Source organism: Lepisosteus oculatus, chromosome 3 (assembly GCF_040954835.1).
Source record: "Lepisosteus oculatus isolate fLepOcu1 chromosome 3, fLepOcu1.hap2, whole genome shotgun sequence".
In the NCBI taxonomy this organism is placed as follows: Eukaryota; Metazoa; Chordata; class Actinopteri; order Semionotiformes; family Lepisosteidae; genus Lepisosteus; species Lepisosteus oculatus.
The window spans coordinates 10667450-10681354 of record NC_090698.1 but is presented as its reverse complement, the minus strand read 5'-3'; the positions used below and the strand labels follow the sequence as shown (position 1 = coordinate 10681354).

The 13905-nt window shown below is 55.1% G+C and overlaps 1 protein-coding gene across 2 annotated transcripts; it reads left to right on the top strand.

Moving 5' to 3' along the window:
- The first annotated feature begins 3944 nt into the window (after positions 1 to 3944).
- Positions 3945 to 12503, top strand: cysltr3 (cysteinyl leukotriene receptor 3). Of its 2 annotated transcripts, XM_015340506.2 has the most exons (3): positions 3945 to 7143; positions 7476 to 7660; positions 11308 to 12503. In XM_015340506.2, exons 2-3 carry the CDS (start codon positions 7654 to 7656, stop codon positions 12498 to 12500), a joined length of 1200 nt encoding a protein of 399 aa, XP_015195992.1. In that variant the 5' UTR covers positions 3945 to 7143; positions 7476 to 7653; the 3' UTR covers positions 12501 to 12503. The 2 variants fall into 2 exon arrangements, with proteins under 2 accessions (XP_015195992.1, XP_069042864.1); XM_069186763.1 differs by lacking the exons at positions 3945 to 7143; positions 7476 to 7660 and adding an exon at positions 8087 to 8170.
- Positions 12504 to 13905: the final 1402 nt, after the last annotated feature.

Sequence of the window (13905 nt, the reverse complement as noted above, 5' to 3'; positions counted from 1 at the left end):
GAGCTTTTTTGGCATGATGGATGAATTACAGGAGATCACACACCGTATTATTACTATTGAGAGACAGGTTCACTGTCTGTTCCTCAGGCTGTGACAGGAGAACACACACCATATTATTATTATTGAGAGACAGACTCACTGTTGCTCAGGCTGGGACAGGAGATCATACACTATTATTATTGAGAGACAGGCTCACTGTTCCTCGGGCTGGGACAGAAGATCACACACTATTAATGAGAGACAAACTCACTGTTGCTCAGGCTGGGACAGGAGATCACACACTGTATTATTATTATTGAGAGACAGGCTCACTGTTCCTCAGACTGGGACAGGAGATCACACACCGTATTATTGAGAGACAGGCTCACTGTCTCTTCCTCAGGCTGTGACAGGAGATCACACACTGTATTATTATTATTGAGAGACAGGCTCACTGTTCCTCAGACTGGGACAGGAGATCACACACCGTATTATTGAGAGACAGGCTCACTGTCTCTTCCTCAGGCTGTGACAGGAGATCACACACCGTATTATTATTATTATTGAGAGACAGGCTCACTGTCTCTTCCTCAGGCTGTGACAGGAGATCACACACTGTATTATTATTATTGAGAGACAGGCTCACTGTCTGTTCATTGGGCTGGGATGGGAGATCGCACACTGAGCTGCAGCTCTATGGAAGTTCCTCCTCCCTCTCTCTCCTCCCTCCTGGTACTTCCGTCTCCGCTCCGTGTTCAGCACCAACAAGGTGTTGTCCGTTGTTTGCCAAGTTGCAAGACCACAAAATTCCAAATAACATTCCTTAAGTGATTTTTGGCAGTAACATTTGGACTGTTTACAGAAGCACTGTGCACGTCCAGAGTGCAGGGGCAGCCTGCTCCGGACGCCCCAGGTCCCTGAGGACTCGGCTGTCCCCCCTTTTTTTCTGAGCTGTGGGAAGCTGGGAGGCTGACGGGGTGAGTGTGCGTACAGCGTGGCAGTGAAGTGTTTGCTTCCTGTGTAGTGAAGACGGAGTTCACGCAGGGAACACGCTGTCAGGGACAGACAGTGGACAGCAGGGGACGCTTCATCACCAGTGCACACAGGGACTCTTACAGTCAGTTGTCCTGCGTGGGGAGGACTGGGCACTGTGGAGCAGATAGACTGGGTCCACACTCGGACAGGACCATAGGGAGCTCACTGCTATGGACAGAGTGGACACCAGGAAGCCCCTGACATGAACAGACAGTGGACACCAGGAGCACACTGCCATGGACAGGGGTATATGTGCATTGTGGGCACAGCTGGGGTTGTCAAGCCCCCCCCAGTGTGTGTTCCCACTCCCAGGATCCTGTTGGTATGTGGTCTGGGTCTCACTGTTACACCAGTGAAAACAGCAGGCTGACGTGTCTAGCGGAGGAGATAAGCTGCTTGTCTTTTGCTCGGAAAAACAGGCTGGTCCCTCTGTAGCGAGGTGATCCCTGCAGTTCGGCTCCTCGTCTCTTTCATCCTTCTGTCCATCCGCCCCTCCGTTCCTGGAACGCACCCGGATGCCTGACGGACTCACCCAACCCTTTCCCCGGAGAGCTGCGTATTCACTATGGAATGCCATGGGAATCTCTTTCCCAAGCGCTGAAAAAAACGGCGCCTTTTAACTTTTTTTTTTCCGTTCCTGCAAACGCATGGCCCAGGGATTCATCTCCTCCTCCCAGAGGTCCACACTCCTGGTGGTCGACTGCAACTCCCGTGGTTCCCAAGAGTGGACTGTCCATCCAGTAGGAAGCTGTCAAAGAGCTGGGATGGAATTCTGAGCCTGGGTGACGTGCCGAAGGGTTCAGCTCCCCATGAGGGAATAGTGGTTTTTCCAATTTCCAGGGAGCAGAGGCGGTCTTTCCCTGGAATTAGTGCTACGTGACATGGGAGAGTGTGGACGTGGGGACGGCACCAGGCACCGGCCCTTGCTCACCGGAGAGAGTAACCCCGGGCGTGATATACTGCTGGCACAGCGGCGGGAGGCAGGTAGGCCGCAGCTGACGTCTCCGCGGCCCAGGCCAGGTGCTGGACAGGCCACGACCAGAATCCACCCGGCGGTCACTGCAGACAGCGGTCAAGCCCAGTGCCCGTCCACAGGGAGGGTGACAGAGCTGCACCAGAGCCCTGGGCGTCGTCACAGACCCACACGCCTGGCTTGTGCTACAGGTACGCCTGGACAGAGCTAATCCAGAGGACCTGCAGTTCGGGACCCTGGCAGGTAAATCTCGCACGGCTGATGAGCGGAGCTTTGCTGTGTCACCTGTTTCAGGGGGCTCTGGGCGCTCCCTTCATCACAGACGAATTCTCAGCGGGCCGGCGACTGTGTGCTTGGACGAGAGCCGCATGTACAGGTGGAGGGGCTGCAGGATGTTGTTATCCCCACTGTTCGGGCCCGACTGGCCGAAATCACATGGGTGACGGTTCGAAACCCGTGTTGTCGATGCGTCGGGGGTGGGCCTGAGCTCTGCTGCAGACTGATGCCCAAATGGAGGGGCAAATAGTATCCGTTTGTTCCTCCAGGGGTCTTGTGTGTGTACTGTTTGAGAGTTGGTGTTTGAGTCTCCTCCTTCCCAGGCTTGGTGTTGTACAGTCTGTGGGGGTGTGTTACTGTCAATGCAGCGTCTTAATCTGAGAATGTCTGTGCGCGGACAGTCACTCTTGACAGACGTCAAGGCGTCTCCACAATGTAAACAAAGACTAGAAGATAAAAATAGAATGAGAGTCAATGGTAGGTCTCTACTGGAAAACGGAGTGTATTCAATTCAACTTTATTGTCATTAAACTTACACAGGTGCATAGTATAATGAAAAGTGTTTCTCATTAGTCACTCAGGTGCAGTATATAAATAGGACAGAAGATGAGACAATAGACAGTTACACAATAAGACAGTTACACAATAGCAATAATAGTAACATGTAATAACATAACATAAATAACATGTAATCAAGTAATCGAAAACTGCAAAATTCCGCAAACAGAAAATTTAACAGGACAAAAACAGTGCAAGGTAATTCTTGGAACAGTGCAAAAAAATAGTGTGGTTAAAAGTAGTATGGTTAATTAATATTAAATATTATTATGCCTGTTACAATTTTACTGGGCTATCTGGAATACAATGTTTGTGTGAGAACGGCTGTGTTAGGGTGGCCTCCTTGTTGTGCTTGGTGTTGTGCAATCCATGTATTTGTGTGTCAGATCCCAGTTTGAGAACTGCTGTTAAGGCGGCCTCCTCGTCGTGCTTGGTGTCGTGCAATCTGTGTGCGTGTGTCAGATCCCTGTGTGTCAGCTGCTGTCAGTGCAGGCTCTTGTCCCTGTGCGGAACAGCTGGGCTCTGTTTGCTACAGTTCAGGTGTGACAGGTTTTGTCTCCCGGCTGTAACGATGCACAGAGCCTGTTCTGTGAAGATTAAATGTTTTCCCTGGGGGCAGCCAGGCCTTGTCATTATCATAGTGCATGTTGCATAAACTGAATTTACACAGGAGAGGAGATGAAGAATGCGGCACTGTTGCGGCGACACCCTAATGGAATGGTGGTTGTGTGTAAAAGCGAGCGGATGTACCTGTGTGAAGAGAGGAGACTTCGCTTCCCCGTGTCCGTGTCCAGTCATAATCACTGGCAAGCACACGTGCTGTGGTGGGGATTCCTCTACCACGTGCATGGGGAAAATGTTTTGAATGCACCTCTACAGATGAAGCCCCAGGTCCACGCTGTCTCCTCCCCCGCCTGCCCTGCGGGTTCTGGTGTTGACTCTCCAGAACCTCTGTCTCTCCACTTCTGGTGTCGATTCTGCAGAACCAGGTTCCTCACTTCTGCTGTCCGTTTCCCAAACATGATCCCTTTGGTTCCGGTGTCCACTCCCTGTCCACGCTGTCTCCCCGGGTTTCGGAGTCGGTTCTCCAGAAGCACTGCTTCCTCTGCTCTGGTGTCGGACGTCGGACAGTGCTGCCCTCGGCCAGATGTGTGGACGGGCAGCAGCTGGCTCCGTGCGCTGGGGGGGGGAGAGAGAGAGTTTGCCATCAGGCAGCAGTGACCAGTCTCTTAGTAAGAGCTGCAGAGCCGGAACAGCACCCTGTGTGCTCAGAGCGCTGTCAACAGCACAGCTGCAGCAGGATGTTTTTTCTTAAAACAAGGACATAGAGCGGAGTCGGGTCAAAAAGGTGTAATCAAGAGAGAGAAGAGCAAATAAGGGGAACAATTTGTCTCTTTCGAGGGGATGGGGGGAGAGGGGGGGCAGTGCACTGTGAACAGTATGGGAGGAGGTGGCAGATTTGTCCTGTCAGGCCCTGAAGGGAGGATTGGAGACCCCTGCTCCAGCACGCCCCCACAGGCCTGGCTGCGCTATAGCAGGGGGGCCACGGCCCGGGCCTGGATCGCACCCCTGTCTCTGCTGCTTTGCTCGGCCCGAAGCGCAGGTTTCCAGTCCCGCTGAGATCTGAATGCCCCAACCAGCTGGTTCTTGGTTCAAGTGCTCCGCGTACACTGAGGGGCCTGGCCTGCAAGGGCTCAGTCTGGACAACATCGCTGGCTACGAGCTGCTCTCCGCCCCCACTTTTGGTATTTCCAGACAGACATCAACATAATTCCCCTGAATGCCTATATATAGAAAAACAGCTCTATTTGGACGATGGAAGAAAGGCTTGCTGTCTCTGTAAGGAGGCTGGCGAGCTGCATGTTATAGCGCATCACTGACACAGGTCTCCAGCCCTCTGACGCCTGTGGGAGGCCATGGTTAGAGAAACGCTGAGCAGCAATGGACAAGGCTCTGAACCATGGAGGGGCAGGTTGCAGGTTCAAATCCAACATAAAGCACAGCTGCTGTACCCTCAAGCATCCAGGTACATGTCCAGCTGTGTAAAAGGGTACAAAAAAAGCATGTGACTTTGGATAAAGGCAACAGTCAGATAAATGACCAAGAGCAACACGAGGTGATGACAGAGTCAAAAGAGAGTATCTCTGACCCTGCCCATTTCTCCTCCTGAAGAGTATCTCTGACCCTGCCAGTTACTGAGCTGAGAGAGAGGCAGTGTGGTCAGTGGTTAGAGCTGAGAGAGAGAGGCAGTGTGGTCAGTGGTTAGAGCTGAGAGAGAGGCAGTGTGGTCAGTGGTTAGAGCTGAGAGAGAGGCAGTGTGGTCAGTGGTTAGAGCTGAGAGAGAGGCAGTGTGGTCAGTGGTTAGAGCTTAAAGAGGCAGTGTGGTCAGTGGTTAGAGCTGAGAGAGAGAGGCAGTGTGGTCAGTGGTTAGAGCTGAGAGAGAGGCAGTGTGGTCAGTGGTTAGAGCTGAGAGAGAGGCAGTGTGGTCAGTGGTTAGAGCTGAGAGAGAGAGGCAGTGTGGTCAGTGGTTAGAGCTGAGAGAGAGAGGCAGTGTGGTCAGTGGTTAGAGCTGAGAGAGAGGCAGTGTGAGCCCTCTGTCCCTCATTCCTCTCTTTACCTAGCTCGGTATCTGTATGCTGTGCTCCTCGCATCCTAGCAGCTCTCACTCAAGATGTGAGTGATATCAGACTGAAGGTGTTTGCTCTCCTCTATGCTGTATGTTCAACTCTCCAACCTGGCAGAACCAGCTCAGCAGGGGGATGAGCAAGCAAGACTGAGCAAGTGAGAGGGAGTGACTGCAGAGAGGCTCTCACTAAGAGCAGAGGAATATTTGCATGGCTCTGTCAGCTGCACGGTGTGTTTAAATTACTGGCAAACTGCCTTTGGACACAACAGATAAGGCATTGTTCCCCTCTGGTCAGAAAAGAGCATATATGTAACTGTTCTACAGAAACACGCACACATGTGCAGCACTGCACTACAGCAAGACACACATAAAGGCAGAGTCTGCATTACACAAGCATACAACAGTGCACCACAATAACACTGTCATACAGCACTGCACTACAGTAATACTTACATATACTGTAGAACTCCCCTAAAAGTAACACTTACGATAAGATAAGATCACTTTATTGGCCATATACAATTTCTTGTATGAGGAATTGGTCATTTCGCATACCCCAGCTTCCTCTCCATGAGACACACAGGCACACAGACAGGGAGAGAGAAGCTGGGGGTCAGAGCGCAGGGTCAGCCATTTCTTCGGCACCTCTGGAGCAGTTGGGGTTAAGGGCCTCGCTCAGGGGCCCAATGGAGTAGGATTCCTCTACCAGCCACAGGATACGAACCGGCAACCTTCCAGCCACAGCCACCAGACTGCCACTGCACTCCAGTAGCACATACAGGCAGAGAGCTGCATTGCAATTACCCACACATACAACCCTACACTACAGTAACACTCACATACAGGACTGCACTACAGTGATACTTATATATAGTGCGGAACTGCACTACAATAACACCCAAATATACTGTAGTACTGAACTACAGTAACAGTCACAAATACCATAATACTACACTATAGCAAGACACACTCATGTTCAGTACTACACTACAGTAAGACACTCATGTACAGGTACTACACTACAGTGAGACACATTCATGGACTGTACTACAGTAAGACACATTCATGGACAGTACTACACTACAGTAAGACACACACCAGATCAGCAAGGTGCTGATTCCCAAAGGAGTGCCGTGAGGAAGGATCTGGTGTGCTCATGTACAGTAGGTGCGTGTTCAGTTTACTTGAACTTTGTGGAATAGTTCCAGTATTGTGGAAAACTTCTCCTTTTTTTGTTTAACGAAACCAAGGTGAATGTGAATAAAAACCGTTTATTTTTTAAACCTGGCGAGGTTTATTGAGGAGTCTACACGGCCACGGTCAGCCTTTCTAACGGTGGAATCACTGCTACTACTACTGCATTGATCAGAAACCGTCTCCTGAGGAGAACGGAACGATAACGGAGAGAAGGAAGGATTGCTCTGGAGGTAACAGATGTTATGCACGTTCGTTAACGGACACTGATGAGTACAGTTAGCAGGAACATCGATGCTACGTACGTATCTGCCTTACGTAACGATAACGTTAATGAACATTGAAGTTAAAGTCCGAAGGGTGCATCATCTTGCCCGCTGGAATGTGAGTCTGCCCTTATCGCCAGATCTCATCCAGCCCGACAGGGGCAGCCGAAAGGACTTCCTGTTGTGTACGCACTCAGCGGGAGATCTTATCGCACAGAGGACACGGCTTTTCATCTGTGAGTTTCTTCTATTTACTGTGTTTTCATCACTTGGCTTTCCTGTGCTTTTACTGTGCTGTAACCCTGATTTCACCGGGCTTTAGTGTACTTTTACCCTTATTTTACTGTGCTTTTACACTGATTCCCCTGGGCTTTACTGTGCTGTAACCCCGATTTTACCATGACTTTCCACTGATTTTACTGTACTTTTACCTTGAATTTACGGTCCTTTTACCCCGATTCCCCTTGGCTTTACTGTGCTTTAACCCTGCTTTTACTGTGCTTATTGCCCTGGCTGCCCTGGACTTTACCGCACTTTCCCCTCATTTTCACCGTGCTTTGCTACACAGAGGGAGGGAGAGAAACTGGGCTCCGAGAGCCGGAGGGAGGGAGAAGGACGCTCCACGCTCTCGTCTCAGACTGTTTATCTCCCTCGCTGTCGGTGGGCAGAAAGCGAATTTCCTTGGCGGTGCGGGAAGAGAGCACTGCACCTACACGACCGATGTGGCTCCGGGACCATGAAGGTTGATGACAGGTGAGAGGACTTTCGTCTGTCACCTGTTCGCGCCCGGCTCGGGGAGTGTGCGTGGCGGAGTTTCCGATCTCTGTTTCGCGAGGTCGTGTCAGGTCCCACCTGTTTGTAGGCACGCTGATACGGGACCGGTGACCGAATCGCCGAGTTAGTTCAGACTGCGAGCCTGCGCGACTCGTCTGTCCTGTTTTGATAACAGTTAAAAGATAATCATTAACATTTAGTGAAGTCTTACCATCCTGGTCTTCTCTGAAGCAGGAGGCGTACCGATACTGTCCAGTCGATGGAGAAAAAGTGTTTTTTTTTTCTTTGGGAGTCCGATAGCCGCAGCGTTGGTGTTGTCTTCTTGACAAATACGGTTGTTGTTTTTTTTTTTTGCTGTTGTTGAGTTTTTGACAAATACTCCTCGGCCCCGACGTCTCCGCGGGCGCGCAAAAGGTTCCGTCGACCACCAGCGGCGAGAGAATGGCGGAGTTTCGCGAGTCAGACCGCTTCAAAACTACGTGATCACGGGTAATCTTCGCGGTTTTTAATACTTTATGTAACAGAATGTGTCCTGTCGGGGCTGCGGGCACCGAGCGGCAGGTTATTTCTCTTGGAAAAAAAGCGCGTCGTTGAGAGAGCTTGCTCGTCTACTGGTGGTGTTTTCATGGGGGGGCGATGTTCGTGTCTGAGCTCCCAACCTGTGCGGCCTCTTTATTTTCAATTCAAGGTGCTTTATTAGCATGACCGATGGGCACAATCAGTGTTGCCAAAGCAAGAAAAAATAATAAAATTAACACGAAACAAAAGTAAAATAAAATCTACAGACATATTACAGACATTTACAACAAAGACATATCATAAAATATTTACATATACTGTAAACATATTGAGCGTTACTGGGAGACAGACTCACTGTTCCTCAGGCTGTGACAGGAGGCCACATACTGGGCTGCCAGTTCAACTGAGTTCCCTCCTCCCTTTCCCAGTAGGATTGGGACCCGTTGTGATTCTGGCAGGTGTGGGAACTCTGGGATTAGATTTCGGAATTTCGGGAAGAATGTTTCTCTAATCCCAGAGTATCTGTCACAGTGCAGTAGGAAGTGCATCTCTGTCTCTATTTCTCCCCGCTGGCAGTGGGAGCACAGCCTGTCCTCTCTGGGCAGCCAGGTCTGCCTGTGTCCCCCAGTTTCTATGGCCAGGCTGTGGTCACTGAGCCTGTACTTCGTCAGGGTCTGTTTCTTTTCGCTGTTACTTACGTTGGTTAAATATTCAGCTAGTGTGTATTGTCTGTTTAGGGTTCTGTAGCATTCCAGTTTATGTTGTGTTTGTGTGTGTGTGTCCCAGTGTGTGAGATATTGCTGTTTGCTCGGTGCTGTGATGTGGTTGATTCTGGGTTGTGGTTCTCTAGCAGTGCTGTCCTGAAGCTGGCTGGTGTCGGTGTCTCAGGTCAGTGAGCCTCAGGACCCGCTGGCTCAGGGGGCTCTGTATTTCTGTTTTGGAAGCTCCGCTGCCGCTGAATCGTTGCGCCGGAAGACGGACCCAGACAGGTGGCCGTTCGATAAGATTATTGTTGTTTGTTCATGGTGTTGATCTTAACAGGGTGTATTGTGTCCGTTTCTGTTGGCCCAGCTGTGTGTGTTCACAACTGTGTTTGCGCGTCCGTCATTGCGCCTGGCGCTTGGTTGTATAGAAACCGCGCACCGCCCGGTGTGCCGATTTCGTCCTTGAGGGTTTTATCAGGGCAGTGATAAAACTGCCTGTTTGACTGTCTAACGGCGCTGTCGACAGCCCAAATGGAAGCTGTATGTACAGATCGCTTCCTCCTCCTCCTCATTTCCCTGCCAGGGCCGGATTTGCATGCGCGAGCGTCCCTCGCGCGCGCCGATACACAGGGCCCATTGTCGTGTGTCCTCGAGCGCACGGGTCGCCCGCCATCTGCAGGTGAGCGACCTCGCGCGGCTGCGGCTCCGCTGTTCCGCCTACCCTCCCTCCTCCCTGCTTTGTGCTGAACGTTTGCATAATTTTTTACCACCCTTACCAGCTGCTTTCAGTTTTATGGGAGACGCTCCCTGGAGAAGCGGCGGGCGGCCTGTTGGCCCAGCGATGTGGGGTGGTGGTGGGGATTTCTCTGCAATGGGGCCCAGCTCTTGCAACTGTTTGCCCCCCTGACGGTCACGACCGACCGGGTCTGGGGACTCTGGGGTCACTCCCCCCCTCCCTCCTGGGGCTCTGCTTCTAAATGTGTGGCCGCTGTGATTTTTAAAGTGTTGTTGCACGTGGCTGATCTTTTTATGTTCTTCTCCTTCCCCCCGTTGTTTCTGTTTCTCTCTTCTTCTTTCTGGGATCTCCTTTCCTCTCTACACCTCCCCCTTCCTTCCATCTCCCTTACCCCCTCCTCCTTCTCCCCACCCCTCCCTTCTCCCTCCCTCCATCATCTATCTCCACCCCTCCCTTCTCCCTCCCCTCCATCATCTATCTCCACCCCTCCCTTCTCCCTCCTCTCCACCCCTCCCTTCTCCCTCCCTCCATCATCTATCTCCACCCCTCCCTTCTCCCTCCTCTCCACCCCTCCCTTCTCCCTCCCCTCCATCATCTATCTCCACCCCTCCCTTCTCCCTCCTCTCCACCCCTCCCTTCTCCCTCCTCTCCACCCCTCCCTTCTCCCTCCCCTCCACCATCTATCTCCACCCCTCCCTTCTCCCTCCTCTCCACCCCTCCCTTCTCCCTCCTCTCCACCATCTATCTCCACCCCTCCCTTCTCCCTCCTCTCCACCATCTATCTCCACCCCTCCCTTCTCCCTCCTCTCCACCCCTCCCTTCTCCCTCCTCTCCACCCCTTCCTTCTCCCTCCCCTCCATCATCTATCTCCACCCCTCCCTTCTCCCTCCTCTCCACCCCTCCCTTCTCCCTCCTCTCCACCCCTCCCTTCTCCCTCCCCTCCACCATCTATCTCCACCCCTCCCTTCTCCCTCCTCTCCACCATCTATCTCCACCCCTCCCTTCTCCCTCCTCTCCACCCCTCCCTTCTCCCTCCTCTCCACCATCTATCTCCACCCCTCCCTTCTCCCTCCCTCCACCATCTATCTCCACCCCTCCCTTCTCCCTCCTCTCCACCATCTATCTCCACCCCTCCCTTCTCCCTCCTCTCCACCCCTCCCTTCTCCCTCCTCTCCACCCCTCCCTTCTCCCTCCTCTCCACCATCTATCTCCACCCCTCCCTTCTCCCTCCTCTCCACCCCTCCCTTCTCCCTCCTCTCCACCATCTATCTCCACCCCTCCCTTCTCCCTCCTCTCCACCCCTCCCTTCTCCCTCCTCTCCACCCCTTCCTTCTCCCTCCCCTCCATCATCTATCTCCACCCCTCCCTTCTCCCTCCTCTCTACCATCTATCTCCACCCCTCCCTCCACCATCTATCTCCACCCCTCCCTTCTCCCTCCTCTCCACCATCTATCTCCACCCCTCCCTTCTCCCTCCACCATCTATCTCCACCCCTCCCTTCTCCCTCCTCTCCACCATCTATCTCCACCCCTCCCTTCTCCCTCCTCTCCACCCCTCCCTTCTCCCTCCTCTCCCTCCCTCCCTTCTCCCTGCCCCTCCACTTTGATCTCCTCTTTGATCTCCTTCATCCCTCTTTGTCTTTCCCCTCCTTCCCACTCCCCCCCTAGCTCCCTGGCTCCCAGAGTATCCCCCCTCCCTGCCTGCCGTCTCCCCTGCCCCCTCGACCCCTGACCTGGGCAATGCCACGGCGATGAACCTGTCGGCGCCGGCGGGGCCCTGCGGGGGGAACCAGACGTGCGGCAACAACGACCGCTTCAAGTTCCTGTCGTACACCGTGACCTACAGCCTGGTGTTCCCCGTGGGGCTGCTGAGCAACATGGCGGCCCTGTACGTCTTCCTGCGCCTGACCCCCAAGAAGTCGGCCAACACCGTCTTCATGATCAACCTGGCCCTGTCGGACGTGGGCTTCTCCCTGACCCTGCCCCTGCGCCTCGTCTACTACCTGCGGGACGGCGACTGGCCCTTCCCGGACTGGCTGTGCCGCCTCTGCGTCTTCTCCTTCTACGTCAACCTCTACACCAGCGTGCTCTTCCTCACCGTGCTCAGCGTCCTGCGCTACGTGGCCGTGCTGCACCCCATGAGGAACCGGGTCTTCCTGTCCGCGCGGCGGGCGGCCGGGGCCTGCGTGGGCATCTGGGCCTTCGTGGCCCTCTCCTCCACCCACTTCCTCTTCGCCGGGACCTACCAGTGCGGCGGCAAGACGCGGTGCTTCGAGCCGCGCGGCAGCCGGTCCTGGCACCGCATCCTGGCCATGAACTACGTGGCGCTGGTGGCGGGCTTCCTGCTGCCCTTCCTCACCATCCTGGGCTGCTACGGGCTGATCCTGCGCCAGCTGCTGTGGGCCGGGGCCAAGCTGCGGCGCAGCCGGCGCCGGAGCCGCCGGCGCTCCGTGCAGCTCATCTCCATCATCATGAGCACCTTCCTGTGCTGCTTCCTGCCCTACCACGTCCTGCGCACCGTGCACCTGCACCACCGCGTGGGCCAGCGGCCCGACCACCCCGAGGACTGCGCGCTCACCGAGCTGCTGCAGAAGGTGCTGGTGGTCACGCTCTGCCTGGCCGCCTGCAACAGCTGCTTCAACCCCCTGCTCTACTACTTCGCCGGGGAGTCCTTCCGCACGGCCGCCCGCCGCGGCTCCGCCCGCCGCTCCCGCGGCTCCTTCCTGTCGCAGAGCATTCTGCTGGCGGGACGCCACGCGCGCTCGGGCTCGCTGCCGGGCAGCCAGAAGGGCTCGCTGCCGGGCAGCCAGAAGGGCCCGCTGCCCAGCAACTCTGTGGTCTGGGACTGCACGGAACTGTGACGGGACACCCCAGCACTGCGCCTCGTACCCCAGCACAGGACAGGACACCCCAGCACTGCGCCTCGTACCCCAGCACTGCGCCTCGTACCCCAGCACAGGACAGGACACCCCAGCACTGTACCTCGTACCCCAGCACAGGACAGGACACCCCAGCACTGCGCCTCGTACCCCAGCACAGGACAGGACACCCCAGCACTGCTCCTCGTACCCCAGCACAGGACAGGACACCCCAGCACTGCGCCTCGTACCCCAGCACAGGACAGGATACCCCAGCACTGCGCCTCGTACCCCAGCACAGGACAGGACACCCCAGCACTGCTCCTCGTACCCCAGCACAGGACAGGACACCCCAGCACTGCGCCTCGTACCCCAGCACAGGACAGGATACCCCAGCACAGGACAGGATACCCCAGCACTGCGCCTCGTACCCCAGCACAGGACAGGACACCCCAGCACTGCGCCTCGTACCCCAGCACAGGACAGGATACCCCAGCACTGCGCCTCATACCCCAGCACTGCGCCTCGTACCCCAGCACAGCACAGGACAGGACACCCCAGCACAGGACAGGACACCCCAGCACTGCGCCTCGTACCCCAGCACAGGACAGGATACCCCAGCACTGCGCCTCATACCCCAGCACTGCGCCTCGTACCCCAGCACAGCACAGGACAGGACACCCCAGCACAGGACAGGACACCCCAGCACTGCGCCTCGTACCCCAGCACAGGACAGGACACCCCAGCACTGCGCCTCATACCCCAGCACAAGACAGGACACCCCTGCACTGTACCTCGTACCCCAGCACAGGACAGGATACCCCAGCACTGCGCCTCGTACCCCAGCACAGGACAGGACACCCCAGCACAGGACAGGACACCCCAGCACTGCGCCTCGTACCCCAGCACAGGACAGGACACCCCAGCACTGCGCCTCGTACCCCAGCACAGGACAGGACACCCCAGCACTGCTCCTCGTACCCCAGCACAGGACAGGACACCCCAGCACTGCGCCTCGTACCCCAGCACAGGACAGGATACCCCAGCACTGCGCCTCGTACCCCAGCACAGGACAGGACACCCCAGCACTGCGCCTCGTACCCCAGCACTGCGCCTCGTACCCCAGCACAGGACAGGATACCCCAGCACAGGACAGGATACCCCAGCACTGCGCCTCGTACCCCAGCACAGGACAGGACACCCCAGCACTGCGCCTCGTACCCCAGCACAGGACAGGATACCCCAGCACTGCGCCTCATACCCCAGCACAGGACAGGACACCCCAGCACTGCTCCTCGTACCCCAGCACAGGACAGGACACCCCAGCACTGCGCCTCGTACCCCAGCACAGGACAGGACACCCCAGCACTGCGCCTCGTACCCCAGCACAGGACAGGATACCCCAGCA